At 37.2% G+C, this 20,770-nt stretch overlaps 1 protein-coding gene across 8 annotated transcripts in view; it reads right to left on the bottom strand.

Moving 5' to 3' along the window:
- Nucleotides 1–20,770, bottom strand: part of QKI (QKI, KH domain containing RNA binding) — a 155,805-nt gene that overhangs the window by 57,832 nt on the left and 77,203 nt on the right. For 3 of the 8 annotated variants that reach the window (XM_086631530.1, XM_086631525.1, XM_086631528.1), the window contains exon 4: nucleotides 9,093–9,147. The exons of 3 other annotated variants lie outside the window; for them this stretch is intronic. In XM_086631530.1, the coding sequence (XP_086487656.1) occupies nucleotides 9,093–9,147 (55 nt within the window). The remainder of the gene's footprint in view (nucleotides 1–9,092; nucleotides 9,148–20,770) is intronic. 2 more of the 8 variants (XM_086631526.1, XM_086631527.1) reach the window with 2 other exon arrangements.

Genomic DNA, 20,770 nt, shown 5'->3' with positions numbered 1-20,770 from the left:
ATTCTGAATCTCAAGGTACAAAAGACATGTTTAAACGAAGCCTTAGATCAACAAAACCTAATTTATGACAGCGGACACATTCCTCAGAGCATTCTCTAATCAGGAAATAGAGACAGTAAGTTTATTTCAACTCATGACTCAAGTCCATTCATTAGCAGTCAGAAATGAAATTAACTTCAAAATAACCTGCAACTGTTCCAACATCACTTCTGCATAAACCTATCTGCCTCTATGTTTACGAGCATTATTTATCAGTATAAAGCTGATCCTGCTATTCTGCTTTAGACAGAGAAAGGCTGACAAAAATAAGTATTCTTTCCTCTACCCTAATATCAAGTAGCACCTATACACCATGCACTATTACACACAGGTATTAAATTATTCAGTCTACAGAGTCTTTACATACTTTAGAAGTCTTATCATATTGATCATTAACAGCATGTTAAAAACAAAACAGAAAATATATCCAGAATAGACCAGTTTTGATGAATTAGTTATTCCCCACCATCACCTGAAAAGGTATTCCTTGAAGTAAGATCAATGTCAGCAACATCACATTTTACTATATACTACTATTAAATTTACTCTATTAAGTACATAAATATTTTTCTGTATATCTTAGTTTTTACTAAAGCAGTATTCTAGTCGTATTATATTTTCATTTATCATTATTTTCTACCCAGGAGGAAGACTAATACACTAAGGTACTAGGCTTGTTAACATATGCCTCTGCATTCCACCTGAAAACTTATCAAGGTGTCTAAAGCTCTGCTAAAATACATGCTGAAAAGCAAAATAGTCTTAATTAAACTACAAGTCTGAGGCCTGTTTTTCATTTGGGATTCTGAGACTAGGAGAGCTGAAAGTGTTGATATCCAAAAGGACCTAATCAAATACGCTTTCCCAAACCAACTCAAGTCATGGTAACTTCAAGAAAGTCGCTTTAAGAAAGAAGCTGCAACTCCAAGAAAATGCAATGTAACAGTCCAGTTACACTGGCCCAGGAAGTTACACTCGACATCCTAGTAACACCCCAAAAATCTCACCACACTGATATTCCAGGAGTGCCCTAACATCAGGCCAAAGAAAGGCAGAACAAGGCACTTTCCATCTCGCCCTTCAAGAAGGCAGATCACTGCCCAGGATGGGAGAGGTAAAAAAGAACAATTGAAAATGCACAAAGTGTTGGACGTATCTCTAGCCCAATTACAAAGGATGCCACCAGGAGATGAGTTCCTCCTCTTTTACTTAAGACTGGAGGCTTTTTGCTGTTGTGAACGATTGAGTAAAATGTAAAAATAGCACTTTGAGGAGAACCTTTCCTTTTAATTTCAAGGTGAGGTCCTTAGTTTTTCCTTTTTCCATTCGTACAAAACTTATCTGTGCAATGAACACAAAAGATGGAAAGCACCATCGGAGCCTGTGTTTTAATGATTTGGGAGCTTATGGGAAATACCTGAGCTGTGTTTTCACATTTCTGAGTACTTATTCCACTGTTTTAACAAAAACGCTACCACTGCTCCTCAGCTGCATTTAAGAGGCAAAAAAGTATTCATTCATTGGTTTCCCACTCTTCTACTCTACACGGTATAGCACTCCTGAATATTTATTTAGAGATTTTTTTTTAATAGTTTATAAAAAAACAAACAAAGAAAAACCAAAAACCCCAACCCTAAAACACTGTTCTTGACTGCAATTTGAACTACCGTTTAAGCCATACTGAATTTTGAACACGACAATCAATGTAGTATTAGTCACTAGCACTCGTGAAAGTAAAAAATATAAAACATTTTTGTATTCAATGGAGAACATGATCAGCTCTTAGGCTGGTATTGTAATTTTACACATTTTGAAACATTTTCTTTCGTTTTCTGAGGTACTATCATGTAACTTTCATCAACAGTAACTGCCCCAGACAATTGTGGCATCTGTCTTTACCGAATTTCAACCATTTTTATTTCTCTAATCCATGTTTTATTTCCTCTCTGCCTTGCTTAGATTTGATTGCTACTTTGCATAGCAAACCTGGTCAATGCATGAACACTCCTCTCCTCAATAATTTGAGCTCAATGTTAAATGGATCCATTTCTCAGTTAGATGCATCCTCAAGCATCAGTGCTCTGGCTTGTCTATGACAGCTCTACGGGTAAGTGATGTTGAATAAACCATGAGGGTCAAGAAATAATGAAATAAAACCGCATTTTTCTTCAGGTGCTATTTTTGCTTAATCTAAGCATGAATTTCAGCAATTTTCACTCATTTATGTTAAAAATCTAAGAAACAGAAAAAGCTACATTAATTCATACATAATCTGTTAAATTAATTTTTTAATAATTAGGAATAACTGATTTTTTTTTATTTCAGACTGAATTTATGTTTAAGAAAAGGAGGAGAAAGAAATATGAAGAGAAAAAAATGTAATAGCTAAGTGACCTTTTGGAGCTATCAGAATAAACAGAGCTGCTTACATCCTGCATTTTAATGTCAACACATCCAGACTTCTACTCTCCTAATCTCAATTCGCCTATCACTTCCAGAGTCCAGTGAGTCAGCCTCTGGTTGAAAATCCAACTGTTCTGCTTTTCGTGTTTCCTCCAGGATGAGGCAAATATATATCTCATATATATATGAAAAATTAAAGATATATCAATAGAGATTCCTCTGCATAAAACTTCGTGAAGGTCTTAAGGGAGCATATTGTAAAGACAACTTTAAAATGACAATATAGCCACACCAACTGTTCACTTTTTTTAGTTACAAAATAATTGTAAGCTTTTAAATGACAGAACTGCTCCTCTCCACTTTCTCATGCTGTTAATATTCACAATAATATGTGACTACTAACATCCTTAACATCTTTTAAGAAACTGCTTAACACTTAGTAAAAGTGAAACTTCATTCACGCCAAATCTTTGCACAGAAGTATATGAAGATGTCACTACAGAATATTTTTAACAGAAACTTAGCTTGAACATGTTAACATAACCTCAGTGTGCCAGGAAAATTGAAAAGTACCATCTCTTAACCCAAATGTAATAGACAAGTTTCAGATACAGTTATAAGACTCTGCACAGAACTGCCAGCTAAATTTAAGAAAATTAAAAGGAAAAATCTCTCTATTTCTTCCCCCCCTCCAAAAACCCAACTGACCTAAAAAAGAACAGGTTCATAGTTCTGTTTCTTCATGTGCACAAAGTGATCTCTATTTAAGAATATGAACAGTTACCACTGTTTCTTTAAAATCAGATGACTTGTAATGTAAAACAACATTATTTTTATAGTAATATGTTGTTAGCTTTACTTTAGGACACTGTGATCTTCAGGTTTTTGCTATTTGTCAAAGCAACAAAAATAAGAGACTCATGACTCAAACCAAACATACCTAGGTAGTAGTTAAGCTTTGAATAACTTCTTGAGCCATAAAGAAACTGTTCTTGCTCAGTGAAGTTTAAAAAAATTAAGAGATAGACCAAGCATTCATCACCTCTGTTTTTTTAGATTGGTTCAGGGGCAGGTTGGGGAGGGGAAAGGGTAGAGGAAGGGGAGTAACTTTGAACTTTAAACAGTGACGCTTCGTCAATAGTACTTTATTGCTGGGCTAGAAGAACAACACAGCAAAATGCAAGAAAGAGGCTGTGCGCAGAAAAGCGAAGCCGTTGTCACTGTCAGGGCCAGGATGACGTGGTCGCAATGACAGAGCTTTAGCTCAAAACCTGTATGTTTGGGAAATGGTTCTGGATAAATGTGTAAGTTAACGATAATCCGAGTTTTGACAAGAACATACACAGACTGCAAAAAAAAGAGGTGGGGAGAAGCAATCAATGTCCAATGGATCTCATGCATAAGCTGAAGCACTTTGCGGAATCCTGACCTTAATGAAAAACCAAGTATCAACATTGATATGATTACACCTAACATTCTTATTTCCCCTTTCTCATTTCAATCCTTGGGATGAATCTGCCTTGAAGACTTCCTCAAACATGCATAATGAAGAGCAGGTGTCTGAATCACCCCTGCTTCCCATAGGTCTGCAGGGATGGCAAGAAGATTCAAGTGCCTAGGTGGCTAAACGCTGTCCTGAATAATCAAGATTCAAATCACTTATGCGAACAAGAACACGTAGCACTAAAGGTAAACAGAACCACAGAATCAAACTTCTTCATAAGTGGTTGCTTAAATGAATATTGCCAGCTTTAGACACAATGTCTGGGCTTTTAATTAGAACACTGATCTAGTCACCTCAGAGAAAGAAACTCTCCCAAATCAGAACTATTCTGAGTTTTCTCGGATAGAAGGGTTTCTTCCACAGACTTCAGTTCAACAGAGCTGAAATGGTAACTGCCACTCTCACCAAAAGAAGTGGCTTCATTCATTTCTCCTTGCTCTCTGCTGCCTGCAGAGTCCTTCCCTCCTCTTCGCACCAGCGACAGCTCTCTCTGGGCCCTTCTGGAGCCAGTTTAACACAGCAAACTCCTGCTGTCAGATTAGGTTTTGCCCGTTTAGCAAGCTGAACCGGCTCAGTGACACATCCCACCAGCAGCAGACCGAGCACAAGGGAGGGCAGAGGCATATCCCTCTGCAGGGAGCTGCCAGCTGTCAGTCACACCTCCAGCAGTCGCCCCCCTGCCACACCAGACCGCTGACAACAGGGGGTGAGGACTCCTGACACGTAGGCATGTCGGGCACTTACCAGTGCCGCTCATGTTACATGGCATTACGCTATCAATTGCTGTTTAAAAGTCACGTGTTCTGAAAACTCAGTTTCCACTCACCTCAAGTTGAGCATGCAAAGCAATCACCGTTTTCTACTTGAAAAGTTACATCTCAGTTGCTTACCTGAGAAATGAACATACTATGTCCCATTTATTTAAATAAGAGCATGGCAAAGCAAGAAATCTAGTCACTCACAGCAGTGTGATTAACTCTGAGGAAAAGTTCATTTGTACAAAAAGGTCATAAATAGCAACCTTATTTCTAGCATCTTCTAATTTGTATTTGCAATCTCAACACTCTTCCTACAAATACATAATTTTACAGGAGATATCAGCTGGGTGTCAGTGTCCCTGTTTTCCTGTTCATCATACAGCAGCACTAATACTGCTCTATTACATAAGCCTTTTTTTTTTAAAAAAAAGCCTTTTGTAATCACTTAGGAGTGCTTTACATTAACGAATTATATAATACGTCACTCAGTTATTTGCTCTCGTTTCTTCACACAGTGATTTCTCCCACAGTATTAAGTTCTGGAATTTTCAGATTTACAGCAGTTGTCTCAAATCCTTGCTGTGATTATATAGAATTTGACACACTCAAGTTACCACCTAGATAACTCCAAGTATGACCACTGTTCCAAACCTCCTTTATGACCGATTTCATGCAACAACTCTATTGATTATAACAACTGCAGAATAAGGAGTATCCAGCACGTGAATGTTCTCAACACTAAATTAAAATGTAGTAATAGTCATGCCAGTTAAAGACTGTATAGCTGAGTGCCATCTTGGCACTGATACTAAATGGCTCTTAAGAATAGTATATTAGGGAAGCCTTTTCTACAGTACAGAGATGATGGATCTTCAGGATCTGTATCCCCCTTTTACTGCTCAGGTGACATCAACCCAGTGATTAAAGAAAAAAAAAACAAACCAAAAAAACCACTATCAGTAAACCAGTGGGTAGCTCCCTTCAGCAGTACTACTTCAATGATTCATAGGAACTAGAACATTGCAACCCATCGGTTCTCCATGGCAGCTTTCACAGAGACCTCTCTGGTCCTTCACTGAATCTGTCCTTAAGGTCAGGGTCTGGAATTCTTCATTCGCCTTCTACACTTAGTGAGCTGAAACCTACAAATTTTTCAGTTTATTTAAAACACTACACACTACCATCAGTTCTTCATACAGCATGTGTGCAACACATTTAAAATAAAAACCTTATGAAAATATTTAATAGGAAAAAGTAATTTTAAGTGAAGTTACTGAAATAACATTTCTCTAAAGGAGCAATTATGAAAAAATATTTCTGACCACTTTTTGAAAATAAAGTGTAATAAAACCCTTGCTCATTACATAAACACAAAGGAAAGTGAAAGCTATTCATAATTATAATTCAAAGTCAAATACCACAGTATTTACATTGCATACATGTATACTGGTCTTAGGAGAGAATGTCTAGATATGTGTCCTTCAAGACCACATTCAATTAACAGTCTTACAACTGCTGTTTAGAAGTCAACATCATCCTTCCAAAAAACCACAGTTTCACATGAACTTGAATCCTACACATTTTGGTAAAATGTACAAAGCCATTCACCAAAGGAATGTTATTTAAAAACCACCTCATTAAATAGTGAATCTGCTGACATTTTCATTCGCAAAACTTTGAGGAAAAACTGAGTGCACAAACCGTGTAACAACTACAATTAACCAAATGATCACAGCTCCATTGCAAGTCACCGTTACATGAAGAATAAAGACTTATTTAATTATGCAAAATTTCAAGTTCTGCTTTTTCAACACAGAGCCCAAAGAGAAGCACAAGTAGATCTAGCCATTTCCCTCAGCTAAACAAAAATATTAAGGATGAGAGAAATATCATGAATAAATACCAGACATATTAAAAGGAGCAAACAGAAAGTCATTACAGTATGAAGCCACAGAAGCAAAAATAAATCCTTAGTGGGTTAATCAAGTCTAAAGACATTTAAACTGAGTAATTTTTAATAGATTCCAGTACATTATCAGAAACATGCAAAAAGCTATTAAAAAAATTAACTGCTTCTGTCCTTTAGAAGACAAGTTCCAAACTTGTTTTGTTAAAAATGTCCATTATGTATAGATTGCATGCTTATCCACTCACACAAAAATCAAACCGAAGTTTTACAGTTTCAGTTAACGTACTTCCGAATAACAAAAGTCAAAGACAGACGGTAAAGGTGGGCAGAAAAGGTTATTATGTGCATGCCTTTCTTACATTTTACAATGGTTTCATCCGTCTTAGAAAATAAGTGCATTGTGCATGAATTGAGGACAAAAATAATTACATGCTCCGCTCACATTCTAGGGATAGTTAGAAGAAAGGTGGCTTCCTTCATTCTAAATGTTTCCTACTCTCCAGGAAACTGCACAAGCATAATTCCCTTTGTTCAAAACCCATTTCCAACGGATGACAAAGATTTACTGCCAAGTGACAGCTGCTGACCTCCCACTTCCGGACCTGGCCACTTTTTTTCTCCTTCTCCTCCCTTCTCAAACTGGCACAGGTATTGATTTGGGTCAATATAACTTATTAACAAGCAAAATTTTTTATCCCACTGAAATATACTCTTAAATTAGCTGACCAAAATCTAGCTTCTTTCCTGTCCCTATTGTAAACCTTTAACATGGAATAGCACATTTCTCCCCATCTCCCAAAAGAGAAGTTGAGCAAAACCGTTTCCAAAACATGCAATCCTGTATTGTTACAAAACGATGCAAATTGTCTCTTTTTATTGTCAAAAACAAACAAAAAAAACCAACCAAAAATCTAGCTTCCTAACTGAGTAGGTTTGAAGAGGTTCTTTACAAAACATTCAAAGAAACATGGTAAGAATTAACAGTGTCACCACACTACTTGTCATTAATATTCTCCATGTTACAACTGCAGGCTGCCAACAAAATTAAAACATCTCTTAGTATTTGCTATGACATTTTAATCTTTGTACTGTAGTATGACTTATGAATTCAACCAGATCTGTCACAAATGAACTTCACTACTTTCAAACAAGAAAAAGATGCCAAAAACACTGAAAAATTCCAGCTCTTCCCCCAAAACAGCTCTAATATTTCAAAAAACTAAAATCCAAGTGTAAAGTTTCACAACTTTGTTTCCCAGTTCTCGGTTAGCACCCATCTAGTATCATTCACAGTCAAAAAATTCTGGTCTGTTTCAAATGTCTGCATCTTTAAATAAGAAGATTAAAGACAGCAAAAAGTTCAACAGTGGTGGAGAGAACAGGCATTTCAAGCCTGTGTGTTCCATATTTTGTGTCTAAAAAATGAGTTGGAGACCCTGCATTTATCATCTGAAGATGTAAAAAATACCATCTCCACAGCATACCAAGAAGCCGCGATCATCCAGCTCAACTAATTCAAGAACAATTACTGCACTTTGCCTTAAGTCTGTAGTCCCACAACAGCTTAGGCTATTCTAAGTCGGTGCTGCTAGTCTCACCTGGACATACAAGATCATGGTTCCCAAAAGCAACAGAAAGTTTCCAGCTTTAATTTTCAGCTGGCTTAGCACTGAAGCAGGTCATCATAGTCATGGAAATCACTAGCAACTGTCACAAGGAAAGGAGAAAGCACACCTAGCCAGGGCTGCGCGAGTGGTACAGAACAGCAAGTGTTGACTTAAATTGTCTTAAGAGCAGCCTTGGAGCTGCAGCCTGAGATATCTTAAGGAGACACTCGGAGGTTGACTGACTTTTAAAACTTCCAACAATACAGATGGATAATAATTCCTTCCATCCTATTGAATTCCTATTCCTGTTGGATACTTCCAATATAGCCTTCAGAAAAGAATAAAAATCCTAAATTTAAGAACATAAGTGATATCCTCAGGAGAAACTCGACATGAGCTCTCAGAAATGTCCCCAGCATAGAATTACAGGTTTAGATCCAGTACATCAGAGGCTGTTGAATTGCCTTAGTGAGAACACTGAAGAGCTGATTTGAACACCAGCAGTTAGAGGAAGTAAGATTAGTCAATTGAAAAAAAAAAAAAAAAATCACTATGATGAACCACCCAACACAATTTACCTTTTGAAGATAGGTTCAAAAGAAAAAAATTCAACGACTATTATCACAAAAACCTTACTAATATTAAACTTGTATATATTTACACCAATTAGGTATTGCAACAGTGTGTAACTGATGTGAAGCCTGCCAATAATCAATAAAAGCTTAAATATATTTTTCCTCATATCAAGCATATAAAGGAAATTCACTATTTAGGGAAGGGAGAGTTGAGATTCTTTTTCAACCAGGGTCTCCTCAAATTACAGGTGATTTGCAAAAACTTACTGAAATGTTTACAAGTAGTAAAACATTTACTTGCCTCTACCTCCAAAACTGCTGGATCATGGTTGTCTCTGCTCTTAAAGGAGACCTGAAAAGCAAAAAAAGATTGGGCTTGTGCCCTATTTTGCTTCTTTAAGATGTTTAAGAGAGGCATGAAGAGTTGGAATTAGGGTTTTTATTTTAGCCTGCGATGGACACAATTTATTCCTTCTTGTTTTCACTTGAGATTGAAATCTCAAGAAGCCATAATATAAGACAACTTAGTTAAGGGAAAACAATGCAAGAATAAACGGAAGCTAAGTCACAGAACAAAGAACAAACTTCAGTTTCCTTCCTCTCACCCCCACCTCCTCCAAGTTCTTCTTCATTTGAGTGACAAATAACACAAAATCCCTTCCCAGAATTAAGTATTTCTGCACTACCACTACTGGTGATTTGCGCACAGTTTTATGAAGTAACATTATACATGCTAAAAGAAAAGAAAAAAAAAAATCAGTTAGAAATTTGATTGAGGTAGTACTTGAAACTTTTAAGATAAAAAAGCAATTGGAAAAGGCAGTTCAAGTCCTTTTCAGGGCCTCATTATGTTTCAAAATATCAAAATAAGTAGAAAACTAATTTTTAGATGTTCTTTGCAAATGGGAAAGAATGAAAAAAACATGAGACGGCTAGCTATAAAAGGGAGACAAGCATGACTTTCTCTACTACTAACATGCCTGTAAGACAGTTTGTATGTACACTATAGTGATGCAGTTATCAGAACATAAAAGCTGCTAAAATGTTTTTTCAAAAAAAAAAGTGCATTTCATCTGATACCATGAGGCTAATTTTTTTTTTAAAAAAGGTCAAATTTATACCAGATGCAAATGAGCAAAGAGGATAAACTACGCTCAACCAATACAAGGTAGTAGTGAAGGTTTTAAGTCAAATCAGCGAACCAGCTGAAGGTCCTCACCATTATATACACAGAACGTGATCTTGCTGAAATGCTAAACCAGCCCTAGACTGCTTCAACACCCTTCTCCGACAAAAGAGTATTTTATTTTGACATAATCGGATAGGAACACCTGGTGACACCAGGTACAGCTTAACAAGCATTTCTTTCAGGGGCAGCACTGGCTTAAGCAACTTACTCAGATCATGTGGATCCTGCACAAGAGTAAGCCAAAGACCTCAGGTCCTGTCAACTTGGCCCCCTGTGAATTACCAACAGCCATTATGTTACCTCCCCAGTTGCAACAAGCAGCAGGCACTGATGGAAGCAATACTGGCACTGAACTAAATGCTCCAGTGGCGTAATTCAAAGGTGGGTCGTTTTGGTTTGCTGCTTTGAGGGTGTTTTGAGGGAGGTGGCGGGTGCTTGGCTGGGTTTTTGTGGGGTGGTTGTTTGGTTGCCTTTTTTTTTAGTGGGAGGAGCTTGTGTCATTGGTGGGTTTTTTTCCTTCCCCAGACGAAATATAATAATAGAATGGAATTATTTTTTTTTTAAAGGGAAAAAAATAATCTTTGTTTAAAATACTTAAAAAAATGTATTGGAAAAGGAAGTATTGGGAAATAAAAGTTAAGAATCACAGAATAGTTTAGGTTGGACGAGACCTTAAAATCAACTAATTCCAAACCCCCTTGCCCCCGGACACCTTCCATTAGATCAGGTTACTCAAAGCCCCATCTAACTTGGCCTTGAACGCTTCCAGGGATGGGGCATCCACAGCTTCCCCGGGCAACCTGTTTCAGAGTTTCACTGCTCTCAGAGGGAAGAACTCCTTCCTCATATCTAATCTAAACTTTCTTTCAGTTTAAAGCAATTACCCTTTGTCCTATCACTCCTATGCCCTTGTAAAAAGGGACCCTGCAGCTTTCTTGTAGGTCCCCTTTAGGTACTGGAAGGCTGCTATAAGATCATCCTGGAGCCTTCTCTTCTCCAGGCTGAACAGCCCCAACTCTCTCAGCCTGTCTTCAGAGGAGAGGTGCTCCAGCCTCGGATCATCTTCATGGTCCTTCTCTGGATCCGCTCCAACAAGTCCATGTCCTTCTTGTGTTGGGGACTCCAGAGCTGAACATAGTACTTCAGGTGGGGTCTCACAAGAGCCGAGCAGAGGGGGAGAATCACCTCCCTCGACATGCTGGCCACGCTTCTTTTGATCAATACAAGCTCAGCAATACATGAGGTTGGAGACATCTACTTCCCATAAGAAAACCAAGTTTAGTTCAGAAAAGTAACTTAAGAGGTCTACAAAGCATAAGATTCCAGGATCATACAAGCTTGTTTCAAAGCTTGTTTCATAGCTTTGAAACAAGAAACAAGATTCTTGTTTCAAAGCTATGAAGAAAAAAATTCACAAAATTATACTGTTTTCTCCTTTCTGTTGAACAAGAATCCTTTTCATCAAAGACTTCTTACATCGCTGGGTGAAAGAGCAAACTAGGACTTAAAGTAAAAACACCCATGGAATGTGAAGTTTAACTCTGCAAGTAAAATTTATTTAACAACCAGCTATCACAGAAAATAGTGGTCATGACTCTGCTACTTCCCCTGAGCTGCCCCTGCTGCTTAGAACTCAGTTGACTCCCGAAGACACACAAGAAACAGTGGGAACAGATGTCCTAAGGCTTTTAATGGGTACTGGCTATTAGATCAATCCAAACATAGTGCCATACTACTCTCAGAAAACCTTCAATGATATGTGACAGCAAGAAGATTTTGTCCTTTGAGGACTACTAATATGATTAACTTACAGAGCTCAGGCATTACTCTGCTTAAGAGTGTGCGAGCCTCTTCAATCCTGCATAATTTGATGAAAATTTAAGTAAAGACCCTTTGAATTAAATTCGGATTTAAGGACATCTGTGGTTATTTCAATACCCATTATACCTCCCACTTAAAGAAAAGTCTATTTATGTTGTGTCACATTCACTTTAAGATTACTAACACATCAATGACACAGAATATCGTACTTTTTTTGGTAATGTTTTTAATATCCTTTTTACTATGAAACATATCCTACTTATGCAACTATGTAGCCAAACCACATTGAAGCTCCCAAAATTTTAGGCTGATCCTTACCAATGACCTATTTTCATTTTAGCATACAGGAATATACATATGAAGTCCATGATGCACAAAGACAGATATGGGGAAAAAAAAGAAAAATCAACTTAAATTCAACCCGATGTTCAAATTGTTACATACTTGAGCAGTACACACACAGTATATCTATATAGGGAAAATGAAAGGTTTTGTGATTTATATAAAACTTGGATAAATGAAGTGTTCCATTATTACTCAGTACATCTTACTGTTACCTCTTTTCACACCAGAGCTTTACTTCAAGTAATTTTTTACCAATTTCAGAGACTTTGACCAGAAGGAATTGTCAGGATGATCTAATCTGGTCTCCAATATATCACAGGCCATTACTTTTCAACAGAAAAAGAACTGCTCTGACAGTAATCATTACAAATTGGTTTAGAGCATATCCAAGGTCATCATAACTTGATTCTGCTAATACATGGAATTAAAGTTTGTTTCTAGATGGATTCTTCACGTTTTCTTGAAGAGAATTCTGAATCACTCAAAATCTGATTTTAAAAAGATCTTAACTTTGAGGCACAGACATTCCAAGGACTAAATGGTAAATTCTCCTTACGTTCTTTCGCAGTATATTTTGATTTTTTACCCTTTAGAGAATCACATTCTCCTCTCAACTATTCAAATGGCTAGGAAAAGGGAGAGAGGGGATAAAGAACGTCAATATCACCACTACCTACTTTAAAATCTTACGTAGTTGCACTCTGAATTACCTCAGTACAGAGAATATTTCAGATACTAGATGCATGCAAGTACATTGTTAGGCAGCTAAAAAGTCGAAGTACAAATGTAAGACACGCTCTATAGGTCCCAACTGTAAATAAAATATTGTTCACATTTACAGTGGTTTAAGTTGCTGATCATACATAGGTAGGATCTGAGCCTGCTGGAAATTATGATTCATTGTGTACATCTGCAATAAAAATAAGTTTTATGATGTGCTTTCAGGAGTACTGTTTTCATCAGAGAGAAAAAAGCATGTTTAGCAGGTGTATATATATTTCAAATGACAACCACCATCAACTCAGATTATGGGGGGAGATAAGGGGTCTGAATTTTCCTCACATAGTACGTAAACCCTGTCACCAGGATGCTTAACAAACACTATTCTTCTGGAAGATTATTTGGAGAGCTGAAAGTCGGCTCTCCACTTCCAGATCTTCCATGTCCTAAAGCTTCTTGGTAGAAGAAATTTGAGTGTGGGTTTTTTTTTTTTTTTTCCCCAAAAGTTACCAAGATATTGGGCTTTTGCTATTTGAACAAGTGTATGATTTAACACAACATTTTTGTCCAACTTAAAAATGAAATTCAGGAAAAATTGTCAATGGGGTTTGAGTGCAGAAAATTACCCAATTTGTTCATTCCAGCTGGCATTTTTCAAATGGAAAAAAATAAGTTAGACACGGAAAAACAATTCCCATTCAGTCTTAGACTTAAGAACCTCACTCCAGGGCACAATCAGATATACTGAAATTCGCCCTCAAAGTGACTGCAAGTCTTAGAAGAATAGTAAAGAAAAAGGGAAAGCCTGCTCATCCAAAATAAGTCTAGGAAAGGCAATTGCTCAAGGGGAAAAAGTTCCTTTAGTTTTCCAGATCTTAACATGGCAAATAATTTCAACACAGAAACCTTCCACTCTGCAAAAAGATCTGCATGTAGAGATTATGTGACAATAAAGCAGATTAATATCTATTCAAAACTAAATATCGCATTGTTTTTAAATTTTGTATATGAAAATAAGACATTTCTCTAAAAGAAACACATGAATTAATTCCTCAAAAATCTGAAATGCATAAATAATAAATAATAAAGAAAATGCTCAAAAAATGCTAGTAAATTATTTTCAAGTGACCAAAGTAAATTAAAGATAATCAGAACAATTGAATTTAAACAGAAAAATTTGATAGACTTATCTTTGCTTTACAGAGAACAGGAAGTATAACATGTCCATTTAAGGCTATTTGTTCCGGAAGAACATAGTCTTCACTTTTATCTGAAGCTGGGATTTTATACTAAATTCATGAAAGTTTAAGGAAGCCTCAGCAAACGTGCTTTGATATTAGAAAAGCTATCTGTGACTGGACAGTGTGGGTTGCAGCACTCACCTATAAAGTGGAATGACTATTCAATAAGCATGCCTGATCACAGGAATCTATCTAACCACTGCACAACCTAATCCTACATGGATGAGCTAACACAGTTATACTAATACTGTATTGCAGCACTGCTATGCCATAAAATAATTCTACTTATCTAAATGCATCTCAAATTCACATTTGACTTTTTTTTTTTTAAAGTGCACAAGAAAGAAAATTGGAAAAACAGTTCAAGAAATATACAGAGATCATTTCACTTCAAAATGCCAGATCACAAAACACCTTATCAAATTCTTATTTAATGCTTATCTGTTTAGTTTGCATGCAAGGGGAATTGTGTGGTGAGTAGGAATAAGTTTACATTTATTGACTATATGAATTATCTAAAGAAAACGTAATCAATAGTCATGTGAAAATTTATTGAGAATTATATGCAATTAAATAGTTTCATGAAATACCCAGAAAAATATTTACTTCAAAAGAAAAACAGACTACTTCAAAAACAAGTCATTTATGAGATCTCATCTAAGCAAGGCTTTCTACAGTTTTCTTTCTGTAAACCATCATAAATTCACACAATGAAAACTTTTTTTTAAAACCTGTTTGTCTGCTGTGAGATTACAAAGTTCCACTACCAAATAGAAGTGCAGCTTTCTGCTCTTTAACAATGACACTCTGTTTAGGTTTTCAACAAGAAAATATTTCAGGTTTTCCACACCTTACAAAGTATTGTTTTATTGGCAATGATTTTTTTTTTCCTTTAATTCTAAGGTTATATCTAAAACTAGTTATTACCACTAACTATTCACTATATGCAAAATGCCTTCTGAACAGACTCTATTAATTGTGCCTAATTATTGCAGGCAACCAATCTTACATGCGACCTCTATTCACCCAACAGTTGAAGCTCTGAAGTCCTAGCTGAATTACCATGCATTGCCATATCCACTGAGATCTTCAAAAGAATTTCGTGTACACGCTTTAAAGCTGTTACAGTAATTACTCTTTTTCACTTACTGTTTCACATTTTTGGCCAAATTAGTCTAGCATCAAACATCCAGCTTCCACTCCAGAACAAAGCTGTTCAAGCTTGTTGAACACAGATCTTCCAAACTTTGTAACTGAAGTGATGAAGCCATTCCTTAAATTCTTTAGATAAATGAAATAAAAAGCATATAAGAGTTTAACAATTCTACACCCTTTCTTATTGTCCACTGATGTATTTTGCACATTTATAATTCTAGAATATTCTTCAGCATGCTACCTGAAGGAAACAAAGATACACACAGATTACCAAGTCTCTTCTATGTTAACTTCCTTGCCTTACTCCTCATTATTTGTTTAGATATGCCAAAAAATAGCTGCTACTTAGAAAACCCTATCTCAGACTGAAAGGTTCTCACACAAAATACTGCATTCAGTTTTGTCACATACTTAAGAAATCTAAGGGGAAAATATTAGATTACAAAATCTTGCAAAATCAGATCTGAGGACGTGTCTTTATGAAATAACAAGTATTAACAGAAGCTGAGAAAGCCAACTACATTAGAAAACATGCTTTAAATACTTGGAATAGAAAAGCTGAGACACTAAATTTATTTTTTAAAACCCCTTTTTTTCTGACACGTGAGCAATGCAGTAAAATTTCAAAAAACAAGTGAAATAAGGATCAAGGCAACAGACATTTCACACATGGAATAGAACAGGGCAAGTGTCTTTGAAATTTATAACTTCCACATTACAATTAAGTATTATTTTTTAACTTCTACTGCAGCCGCTATTAGTAAAGTGCAAGATTTAAGTCATAAAGAATTAAACCAAATCAAAACACTGAAACCCACCATCACGCCAAAAAGACAAAACTCGTTTTTCTTTACTGTCACTAGGTTCATGGAAAAAAACACAAAGCCGCCTCCAAACAGCGGAAAAAAATCCTCTTAATTTTCTTCACCTCACGTCCTCCCCACCAGATAAACGAGCGCATTATCACTGTTTAATACAAGTTTTAATTGAGTACTGTCACTGGTGGGAAGAAAAGTGTGGAACCACTACTTTCCATATCAAACAAAGCAGGTAATTAACAGCTATTCTGGCACAATCCCTTATCACCAAAACACACAACACTGTTAAGTTCTCTCAATGCCAATGCTCTGCTTCAACAAAGGAAAGCTGATGTTTCAGGGTCACATTCACTCCTTTAATACATAGGCATAAATTTACTGCTCAGTCAGACACCTATAATTAAACACAAGAAGAATATAATTCTAATATTCAGACAGGCTTGCATATGAGTGGGATATTTCCCCCTGTAAAGATGATTGCCTTTCATTTTTTGGTTTCAAGTAGCTACAGTTCACTTAGTTTTGATTACATAGCAATTAGATATGCAAATACAAGAGATCTAAAAAAATGCTTTTTCAAACGTCAGATTGTAAGCAATCAAGCTTATTCTTTTCTCCTGTACACACAAGCTATTCATTAAATAGCTATTGTCTTAAAAACATTCCAACAGATTGCGTTTATCAGGGTTTTAGAAGAAAATATGAGAGTGCACATTACCAGAACACGGATCATCAGGGAATGAAAAACATCTTACAATTAATTTAATATATACATGATAGTGGTTAACTAAGTTGGAACTAAATACCATATTCTCTGGGCGCTTTTCTCACTACTGTTATTTTCAATACCTCAGCTCACTGCATCTTCAAATTAACAAAAACTCCCCAGTTTGTGTATTTAATGATACTGTGTTGGTAATAAGTTTCACAGCTAAAAATACAGAATTATTCAATATCAATAATTTTTCATTGCATATTAAAAATATTTTCACATAGAGAAAGCCCTATGAAACCATGTAGTTAGTATAATTTTGGCAAAAATAGTAATTTTGACACATCTCTCTTTTTTTGAGGGTCCACAGATATGTACTAAGTGCAGACTTAGAATTTAATGCACCTACGGTCTTTGTGACACATCTCATGGGGCCTCTAGAAGCAGCCCACAGTCTCAGAGATTCACCAACTGCAGGTTGAAATGGTGGGAAAGGATGTTTGGCAGTAGCTCTGAAGAGCCCAGAAAAGGAGAACTATAGTAATATTAGAAGGACTAGTTTATAAAATACTGTTATCCACAACCATAGTCTGCCATTAACAGTTTGAAAGCTTGCTCATGCAAAACCCAAAAGAAGAAAGAACAAAACGGGATAGGGGCAGGAGTTGGTGGTTATTTCTCTAAATGATCACAAAATCACTTTCAACCTAACAGGAGGGGAAAAAAGATCCCTAAAAGCAAGCGTGTGTTTCCAGTGACTCAGCTGTGCAGAAACGCATGCTAACAAAGGAAGCTGAAACAGTTCTTTCCTAAGGCTTAGCTTTCAAGCCAGGTAACTGAAGTAAATAAAATGCTTTCCTAGTTGACTCCATGACTGCCAACCTCCCTTCAAGATGTCTCTCGCAGGAGCACAGATCCTTTTTCAAGGTCAAGAGAGCAGCAAAAATTACAATAGATGCCCAATTCAGAGGCCTGTTTAAAAACCTGAAAATAATCAGTTTAACTCTGAAGTCCAGCTGTAGGCCCCGAGATGTCCTGGAAACTCAGATCCGAGGAAAAGCTGGAAAGGCTTTTTACAAGAACTGACATTTATGAGCTAACAGATGAATGTGTGTGACAAATTATTTGACATTTTGAGGGTCTTCAAATTTGCTTCATTTTTTTTCCTTTAAATGTTCAACTTGATTTTATCTTTCCCTGCTTTCGCAATAAAGGAGCCTCGTCTAACCAGCCAGTAAGGCAAAACTCATTGCTTGTCAGCTTGTTGCTGTCGCCCATGCAGCATTTATATCCTTTCTGTTGCTTCTTCCCTAAGGGTCACTATAAACAACTGTTTGAGCAGCCAGTGTAACCCACGTATTTGAACACCTACCCATTACAGCCTGATGTAAAGAATGATACTGCTGACAGGGGAACCCAAATATCCCTTCCCCGTAGTGCCCCTGCAAACACTCCCCCATCTATTATGTGGTTCTCCAAGGAAGACAACGGAAAAATCCTGTATCTACTACTGAGAAAGGTCAGGATCCAAAAAGCACATTCAAAATGCCAGATTCTTGCCAGTTTCTGCATTTGGCAAGATTGGTGCTACGGCACTACCCAGTCAAATTTACCATACTTGACACTCCAACTTGCAAAAACAGCCAACTGAAAGTGAGTTTAACAGAACACAAATAGTAGGCCAAATATGATTCATTTTTAACCATTACACTTTATTCTACCTGATAGATTCTTCTACTCTAAGTAATGAAACACGTATTCAATTAGGCTGCAAATAGTAGGTCTGAAGCCTGTAGCAACCAAATAAAATGAGACAATTCCTTAAGAGAAACAAAACACACAATCAATAGGAAAGGTATTTTTCTCTTCAAAACATTTGTTTCTTCAGGTGTATATAGAAGACATGGCAAATTTAAAGTATCTGATTTTTCTTAGAAATTGAGGTTTTCTTTAAGGGAAGGTTAATTTTACTACTAAATTAACTATTCCAAAAAACTGCATTTCAAGCTGAATTGCACTTACTTAAAAGGCTGGATACTGAAAAATTCCACCAATCAGGCTGCAAAAAAACCATTTTGGTATTTGAAATATCCTTGCCTCCTCATCACATTGACTAATTTTCAGATTAGCTTCAGCATTTCAAACTGCATTAATAACTATAAAATTTATCACTTATTTTGACAGGTAACACAACTTATTTTAAGACCTTTTCTGATGAATGTTCTCAAGGTAGTGTAAGTTAACAGATTTAAATTCTAGATCTTTTTGTCAGTCAAAATTTAAGTGAACATTCAATTCCAGTGTTGTCAACTGGAAACAAATGATTGTTTCAAAGCCACCTCAAAGATTGTTTGGTCATTTGGAGCTCACTTACCCACTAGACCAAAAGTGAATTCAACACATTATCAACACAAAACAGCCTGTATTTTTCTCTATAAAGATTCATTCTAAATCTGAAATTTGTCAACTATTAGCTTTTAGTTCTTCGAATTATATATTACAGTATATTTTGTCAGTTCTGCAAGCTAGTTATAACCCCCAAGACCTCCAGCAACCTAAAAATTAAATTCCCTTGAATACATACAGTTGTAAATAAGTGGGGCATTTAAAATCAGTAGTACTGCATCTTAAGTGGCTCCCAAATAATTAATAGAATCATGGAATGGTTTCGGTTGGAAAAGACCATCTAGTTCCAACCCTTCTACCAGAGGCAGAGACACCTTCCACTGGATCAGGTTGCTCAAAGCCTCATCCAACCTGGACTTGAACACTGCCAGGGATAAGGCAGCCACAACTTCTCTAGGCAACCTGTTCCACTGCCTCACCACCCTCAGAGTGAAGAATTTCTTTCCTTAGATCTAATCTAAATCTCCCCTTGTCTTATCACTACACGTCCTTGCAGTAAGTCCCTCTCCAGCTTTCTTGTAGGCCCCCTTTAAGTACTGGAAGGCTGCTAGAAGATCTTCCCAGAGCCTGCTAATCACTCAGCCTGTCTTCACAGCAGAGGTGCTCCAGCCCTCGGATCATCTTTGTGGTCCTGCTCTGGACTCACCCCAGCAGCTCCATGTCCTTCTTATGTTGGGGACTCCAGAGCTGAATGCAGTACTCCAGGTAAGGTCTCACGAGAGTAGACTAGAGGGGCAGAATGCCCTCCCTTGACCTGCTGGCCATGCTTCTTTGGATGCAGCCCAGGATACGGTTGGCTTTCTGGGCTGCAAGCGCACATCTCCAGCTCATGTTGAGCTTCTCTGTTCTCTTCTGTTGAGTGGCATCCAATGATAGGGCAAGGGGAAATGGATATAAGCTGGAACATAGGAAGTTCCGCTTAAACATGAGGAAGAACTTCACAGTAAGGGTAACAGAACACTGGAACAGGCTGCCCAGAGAGGTTGTGGAGTCTCCTTCTCTCGAGATGTGCAATACCCACCTGGACGCGTTCTTGTGTGATCTAGGTGGTCCTGCTCTGGCAGGGGGATTGAACTAGATGATCCTTTGTGGTCCCTTCCAATCCCTAACATTCTGTGATTCTCACCCACCAGCACTCCCAAGTCCTTTTCCTCAGGGCTGCTCTCAATCCATTCTCCGCCCAGCGTGTACTTGTGCTTGGGATTGCCCCGACCCACATGCAGGACCTTGCATATGACCTTGTTGAACTTCATGAGGTTCTCACAGGCCCACCTCTCCAGCCTGTCAAGGTCCCTCTGAATGGCATTCCACTCCTCCAGCATGTTGACCACACCATACAGATTGGTGTCATCAGCAAACTTACTGAGGGTGCACTTGATCCCACTGTCCATGTCAACAACAAAGATGTTAAACAGCATCGGACCCAGTATCGACCCCCGAGGAACACTACTCATCACTGGCCTCCATTTGGACATCCAACTGTTGACTGCAACTCTGAGTGTGACCATCCAGTCAATTCCTTATTCACCAAGTGGTACATCTGTTAAATCCCTGTCTCTCCAATTTAA

Source organism: Tauraco erythrolophus, chromosome 2 (genome assembly GCF_009769465.1).
Source record: "Tauraco erythrolophus isolate bTauEry1 chromosome 2, bTauEry1.pri, whole genome shotgun sequence".
In the NCBI taxonomy this organism is placed as follows: domain Eukaryota; kingdom Metazoa; phylum Chordata; class Aves; order Musophagiformes; family Musophagidae; genus Tauraco; species Tauraco erythrolophus.
Note: the sequence above shows the minus strand (reverse complement) of the source record. Positions and strands in the feature narration are given on the sequence as shown.